Consider the following 7577-nt stretch of genomic DNA (forward strand, 5'->3'; position numbering starts at 1 on the left):
AATCTCCACACGGAGAAGCGGAACTGATGATGTCTGTATGTCTATGCCTATGTCTTTACAAGAGCAGTTCAGGATGGGGGGAATTGCATAGAAAATCGAAGTCCTGGCCCCAGTTGTTCGAAGGCTGGATAACGCTATCGACCAGATAAATCGCTATCCAGTGGAAAAGTGTTAACAAAAGAAACCACGCTATCCGCTGGATAGTAATTTATCCGGTGGATAACGTTATCCACCTCAGTTCGGCCCATAACCAGGTTCGAAGGCTGTATAATGCTATCCACGGATATATCGCTAGCCAGTGAATAAGTGTTAACAAAACAAACCGCGCTATTCAATGGATAGTGATTTATTCGGTGAATAGCGTTATCCACATTTCCAACAACTGGGCTTGGAGTTAAGGACTTTCTTCTCCCGCCTGTGCTTATACTTCCCTCGTTATTTTGTCTTTAGCTTCTCGAATGGACGCAGACTTTGACGAAGAGGAAGACGTGGACATCGAGGGTTACGACGATGACGAAAGCACATCACAAAGCTACACAAAACAGGAAAGTCTTGGATCACAACCACAGCTTGGAAGCGAACAAGATTCACAGGACGTTACACAATTTGAGAGCATTTTACTGCAAGATCTTGAACACAGTGAAAGCGAGAGCGACGAGGAAGATGATTTCCCGTTTGGAGATGGAGATGACGAGGAAGAGGAAGATATTGAGGAGGAAGATGAGCAAATCAACTTCTCCCCTGGTGGAGGAGAAAACAATGATACGATAAATAACACAACGGAGGACTTATCGGGCGATGAAATATAAGCTACGACAAAAATAGTTCAATGTTCCGTAGTTGGACTATTGGTGGATTTGCGATTCTTGTTCTCCAATCAAATAAAACCTGTAAGGGGTCTCAACATTACGATGTCAACTCGATATCATGTGACTTCCCATTGCGTGGCAACACCTCCGACACCAACATCCGGGTTCAGTCCCCTCTCGTAAGTTAATGTGCCAGTCATTTTCACTTGGTGTCATTATCGTATTCGTACTGTTTAGTATTTATATTTGATTTGGTATCCCGAAATTTCATTTCAAAATTTAAGACTAAGAACTTGCCTACAGGAATGATATTAAAGCATACAGGTGGTTTTCGAAAACTGTGACAACTTAAATCGCGTAACGCAATATTCGTCGACTGGAATGTCACGGTATTGTATTAATTAAAGAGTGTAGTTTTCGATTTACTCGTAAGTGGAAAACTCAAGAAAAATTTTAATATTACGTTATATGAAGTGTCAATGGTATGGCGCGTTTATCCGTGGAAAAAGAAACAAACATAAGCGCGTTGTGTAAATAAATAGCTACCCAAGGTCAGAATAAAACAAACGATTTGTATTGCTATTGTGTGTATTGCAAGAACTACTGTAGTCATTAGATAGTTTTTGTTTTCATCTTAATCCTACTGCATTTTTTTTTAGATTTTATGCACACGCAAGAGAAGATGAATTTCTGATATGGCTACTAACCGCCATATTGAGCAGCGCGAAGGTTGGGTACAATGGCGGTACCAGTCGTGCATGAGGCTGCAGCAAACGCTCAGATAGTCATTTTGCAAGTTAAATATTACGAAAGCTGCGTTACAAAAGAAACATTACCTGTCTCGAAAAGCAACGGTTTTGCACCAAAGTAGGGATCACAAATACGCCATTTCCGAGTTGCCTTTCACCTGTGTCGATCTAAACGAGTCTCCGTGCAAAACCATTCATATGAATCACGTTTATTTTCATGCAAATCAAACTCACTTCCATAGGAAGGTATTGCACGCGGACTCGTTTTGAAACAGACACAAGATAACTCGGAAATGGCCTATTTAGATTAACCTCTTTCATACGTTGGGGATCACCGTAAAAAAGGCGAGAGAAAAAAGAAAGTGTTTCGAGCGTCAAGCTACTTCCCTATTTTTTCGAAGGCCGCTTTAGGCTTAAGCTGTGCCACAGATAACTGAAGTCTTAGAAGGGGTTACGTTTAGATTGGCTTTGAAGATGGCAACACTCTTTCAGACGTGTGTGGGGTTGTGGAAATGTCATTTGGTTATCAATTATGTCTGGTCAAATATTCGTCTTTATTCCGAAGAAAACAATTAAAGAGCCAGCGAGCTGCTTACAAAAAATCAGTTCACATTTGTGACAATCGATTCTTTCCTTTACCGTTTCTTGAAGAAGCAATAGGCCATATTCGTATTCTCGGTATTGGACTGGAACTAGCTTGCAACTGAGGCTAATGCCGCGAGTCTTTTCAAATGATGAGATTAATGATATTCCCCCACATGCGTCGCATGAGCTAGTTCCAGTCCTATACCGAGAATACGAAAATGTCCTACTACATTCAGTCCAACGCAGTCTCCCACCCACCGTCACTGGTTTTTTCTGAGTACTACGCACCAGTTCCCTTTGTCGTAGTAATGCTTCTCGACTGTCACGTGACTCAGATGGCTACAAAGTTCCCGGAGCTCGCCAACTTGAAACACGTGATAATACCTATGGTACACGTGACCATCTTTGCCCTCGAGGCCTGATTCTTCAGTTTCTCTTTGCTGTTTTTCTTGTAGTTTCCCTGGTCCGCTGTATTTCCAAGGTACAAACAAGTCTTGCTGCTCAAAGGACTCCCTGGAAGCATTTACCAGTAGTTTTGTTAACTTATTTTCACTCGAATTTTCAAATTTGTTTGTAAAAGGTTCTTTACTTTCAGGAAAAACTTCTGCCACACCGCTTTCTTTCGAAGACTCGTCCGGGGTATTTTCACTGTCTTGTACAGTTCGATGGTCATTCTCTCCGGTGAAATTCACTTCTTTCAACTGTTTCTTCTTTATTTTTTTGGCTTCTTGTTCTAAAGCCCAGACGTAGACTAGCACCAGTCCACCTGGCCGTGTAATTCGCACCAGCTCCCTGAGACCCGATAGACGCCGCTCTGCAGTGGAGAGATGATGAAGAACTGCGATACACAGACACACGTCAAACGCATTGGACCTGAAATACAAGAAGACAAATTAGTAATAGTAATAGTTCTTTTTCAGTCACTTAGCTTAAGGCAAGCCCAGACGCGATGGCAAGGAAAAAGGGGTGGTAAAACACTTACATTTTCACATTTCTTTTCAAGTTGTTTTTTCTTTTTTCGATCTATTTTTTTATTGTTTTAAATTGTATTTTAGACTACTTTTTAAATGCACGTGAAAAACTGACCGTTAAGCCAATTCAACATGCGAGGCGAGGTGGCCTCGTGGTTTGTGCGCTCGTCTCCAGATCAAGCGCTCTGCGTTTGAGTCCTGGCCGGGGACATTGTGTTGTGTTCTTGGGCAAGACACTTTACTCTCACAGTGCCTCTCTCCTCCCAGGTGTATAAATGGGTACCGGCGAACTTAATGCTGGGGGTAATCCTGTGATGGACTAGTATCTTATCCAGGGGGAGTAGAAATATTCCTGGTCGCTTAATACTACAAAAACCGGATGTAAGCGCCGGCCTGATGGGCCACTTTCCTCGTATGCAGACTTTACTTTTTTAAGCCAACTCAACACTGGTGACTGACTAGGAAATTTCGGTTCACCAAGAAATACCAGTTCTCCTTACTGATGTCATATATTGTACATACATATATGTACATCAAGACAAAATTAATTCACTGTTGGGAATCAAGTTTATTTCTATCCAGTTCCCTTTACCTGTATGGTAAGGCCAAGATGTCGCACACAATCACAGAAAATCCCCGCTCCCTGCAGATGGCCGCAAGGTTGACACTTCTATCAGAGCCAGTCTTGAATATGTTTTCATTGATCCCAAGATACTTTCCATTTCCACAGCCAACATCAGCCACCAGGCTTCCCACGGGTTGCTCTCTTAAAAACTCCGCAATCTCTGGCCAGGGACTGTGGCGGGTTCCACTGAAATGAGGCGCTATCTTCTCGTACACTTCATGTACATGTGTCTTCTCCAGGCTCTGAGCTTCTCCGATTGTCTTTGGGACATCAGAAGACGGTGGAACTGCAGATGAATTTTTATTGTCATTTTGCGAGTCGCACTGAGATGCGAAGGAACAGTTACAAGGAGTGTGACGAATTTTTCGGAGCGTCAGCGAGATTCTCGTTTGTCTTTCAAACAGAGTAGTTCCTTCTTCAGCTGTTTCTCTCGAGGTGCTCTCTGCGATATTTGATTGATGTTCCTCGGAGGGTCCACCACAACTGGCCCCCTTGTTTGATGTGCTTTTTGTACCATAGATGATATCATATTTCCGCGGTGTTATACTGAAACGAAATTAATTTGATGATCAATTTTTAACGCAACAGCATCAAAAAAACTAAGATGCGTCTGGTAAGCTAGGAGCGCATCTATATCACTAAAAAAGTCCACCAAAACGACCATTTTCATAGATGTTGTTTCAGTCTAATTCGTGTTTTGTTGGCATAAATTTACTTTGGTTTTTTCGGCAAAGTGTCCAAAAATTTGTTCGAAATGAGACAAAAAGTGTCCGAAAATGAAAACGACCGAAATTTTAACATCCGAATTTTTTTTTACTTCCAGAAAGCTAAGCTGCCACACTGTCTTAATTGTTTCATATTGAAATGAAATAAAATCTTTTCTTTTTCTATTGAAACATGAAGCAATTGACCTTACCCATGACTCCAGAGATATCGACCTTCTCCAGTCATTACAAGCAAACTTCTCCTCGGTAGCACCACTGATACCTGATGACCATCAGGATGACGGAATTCCATGGTGACCTAACCATGTTCATAACATTAATTGTTATATGACAAGCTCCACAACTGAACAAGACAAGGCTGACTTGTTTGCTCGGGACTCACGCTTTGTCCCACAATAATTGTTATTACAGTTATCAGTGGTTTGACATGCAAACGAGGCAAAAGGGTCAATTCTGCTTTATATTGACCCATTTACTAGGTCACCGTGTTTAGGTTTTACATCTTTTAGGTTTGAACCTTTGGATGCCATAATATAATATTTTGGTATCCTAATTTCTGTATTTAAAAACATCATTTTAAAATTTGTTTTAGCCATAAATGAATACCTGTGATCCAAGGCTGAGTGAGACAATTCCATCTTGAAATGCAGAATGAGTGTCCACATGGGGTGGGATGCCTTCAGCAAATAAAAGAAAAAAAAACAAAAGTCCTTACAAATTTTCTGTTCAAAGTAGGCACAGGTTCACAAGATTATTCCATAAGCTGCTTTTTTGTATCTCTCATCAAAGACACCATGCAATATTAGAGTATTCAATTAGTGTAGGCAATCATATAAACGCTACTCATGATATTTCGATATTCTCTTAAAATTGCATGAGCCTTTAGGCAAGTGCAAATAGGAGAAATAAATTGGCCTGCTCTCGGCCAATCACAATGGAGTAATATTCTCAGTTCTGCAATAAAACTATAAATCAGACTGAAACCCACAATTTCTCCTTTACCACAGGTGTTACAGTTGCTTTTTGCTTCCTGTTCATCCGCCTTGACTTACCCAAAATGATCCTAGAATTTGCCAACAATTTTTGTTAAGTTCTGTGTCTTTTCTCATTTCTTCTATACCATCTTAATTTGAAAAAAAAAAAACAAAAAAAACACCCCTGCAAGCCAAGAATTTTCTCAACATGGAAGTTTTCTTTCAATATGAGGGAGAACTTTTTCCTTCAATTAGTTGCCAAATCATACCTTGACCAGGTTTGTACTCATTAACAGTCATTTGATCTGGTCTAAACATGACCTCCTTCTGGATGCAATCCAGTAGCGTATCACAAACACTGGGAATTCCATCAGGTAATGGATTTGACTTGTCCACATTGTTTGTCCCATACATAAACTCATAACCAAAATGCTTGACTCTCCTGTGACGAAGTTGCTGATTTGCTGCAATGGAGATAAAAAAGCCTTGTGTACACAGATATAGCTTCTTGTTCTACTTAACCAATTGAACATAATATGTTCAATCACTGTATGTGTTTGACACAATGAGCATGGAGGGAGGTATTGATTTGAGGTAAACAAACACACTGTTAATGGGAAGGAGTCAAACTGGTGTTACTATCCATAATAAATCACCCCTTAGTCAAAAACTGTCTCACTGCCTCATTCAGAATAAAGTGAGCAAGTAAAACATAATTTGGCTATTTTCTGAGGGTGAGCTTTGTCAGTATCTTTTACCCTAGGATGTCAATATAGGGTGACCCTAAGCCCAGACTGGATAATCTAATATTTTCATGCAACATTAATTTGGTTGGTTGGACCTACTACATTATCAATGTTGTTCTTCATGTAGGATTTAGGACAGTCGGGCACAATATAGGATGAAAATATAGGATCAGTTAACCAGATAAAGCTTTAGAATATGAGAGGAGTTATAGACATCTTTTAAGGCTGACTGGTTAGAGCACCGAACTTGAATCAAAATTTAGTAGAAACAAATTGCACTTTGACCACTAGCTGTTGCGTTTCTCAGTAGTAATGAGTTTTACTCCTCAACTAAGGTAATAAATGGCAGGAGGGCAACTTGTCTGCCTCATTCCAGTTAATATTGGTACTGTAAAGCACCATTGGGGAAGTAGTCAATTAAGGTGTTATTTATAAATGTCAAGATTGGATTGCCCCTTCAAACACCCTGGCATACTCAATAGACAGTTGGAAATCGAACTCAATCAAACTCAATCAAATTCAGTCTAACTCAACCAAACTCAGTCCATAGACTGACTTAGACTGAGTTGAGTAATCAAAGGAAATTGAACACCAAACTCTGCGTGATTTCAACTTCTGAACCAATCAACCTAAATTGGACAAACTGAACCCAATCGAACTCAATTTTAGATTGTGTTGGACTGAGTTCGGCAACCAAACTCAGTTCAACACCAAAAGTTTGGAAACAAAGATTTGAGAAATCAGACATTCAATTCAGTTTGATTGTCTCTTATGATTTTCGTGTAAGTTCGATTTTATTTGATCGCAGAGTGATTGATCATGCCAGGAAAAACTTAGGTAAATACCTGTCCCTGGAATTTCATTTTCACTGCCATCAACTCCCCAACCCAGCGCCTGGATCAATTCCTCCTCTTCTGCTTCAGTCACAAAGTCTTCCACTAGCACAAGTCCAGCCGGTTTAACCTGATTCTCAATCGTGACGTCGTCAGGTACATTTGCAAGGAATGAAAGGTAAAAGGTCACGTCGGGTCTGGAAAATTCGGAAGGGCAATTTAAAACACGACCATGCACTGTCTCCATTGCTCTCACAGATTCACTGACAGTCTGAAAGCTGATAAAGGAAAACGATCGACCAGGAAACATTAAAAGCCGTTCAATGTTTCCAAACTTCTGAAACAAGCTAATGATTTGACTTCTGTCAACACCGCACATTAATCCTCCGTTTCCAACCATCAGGTGTCGAGTTGGCGATTCTGAAACACTTGCAAGATCGGCATTATGTCTACGAAGAGCATGGATAAGTTTTGTTTGTTTTCTTAAAGCCTTCTTCTCTGCTTTGGTCAATTTGTTGGCACAGGACTTGACCGCACTAGAAGTCGCCATCTTGGATTCT

At 40.5% G+C, this 7577-nt stretch overlaps 2 protein-coding genes across 2 annotated transcripts in view; one reads left to right on the forward strand and one right to left on the reverse strand.

Annotated features, from left to right (window-relative positions):
- Window positions 1-1370, forward strand: part of LOC145498308 (transcription initiation factor TFIID subunit 1-like) — a 30809-nt gene extending 29439 nt beyond the window's left edge. Inside the window, 1 exon segment of the mRNA XM_081478216.1 lies at window positions 451-1370. Within this exon segment, the coding sequence (XP_081334342.1) occupies window positions 451-809 (359 nt within the window). The 3' untranslated portion in view covers window positions 810-1370.
- A 78-nt stretch (window positions 1371-1448) lies between these two features.
- LOC145497465 (tRNA (carboxymethyluridine(34)-5-O)-methyltransferase alkbh8-like) lies at window positions 1449-7567 on the reverse strand. Its single transcript, XM_081477266.1, has 6 exons — window positions 7030-7567; window positions 5708-5902; window positions 5071-5141; window positions 4656-4762; window positions 3707-4285; window positions 1449-3016 (listed from the first exon to the last, which is right to left on the reverse strand). Exons 1-6 carry the CDS (start codon window positions 7565-7567, stop codon window positions 2404-2406), a joined length of 2103 nt encoding a protein of 700 aa, XP_081333392.1. The 3' UTR covers window positions 1449-2403.
- Window positions 7568-7577: the final 10 nt, after the last annotated feature.

This window comes from Orbicella franksi, chromosome 9, assembly GCF_964199315.1.
Source record: "Orbicella franksi chromosome 9, jaOrbFran1.1, whole genome shotgun sequence".
NCBI classification, from domain to species: Eukaryota; Metazoa; Cnidaria; class Anthozoa; order Scleractinia; family Merulinidae; genus Orbicella; species Orbicella franksi.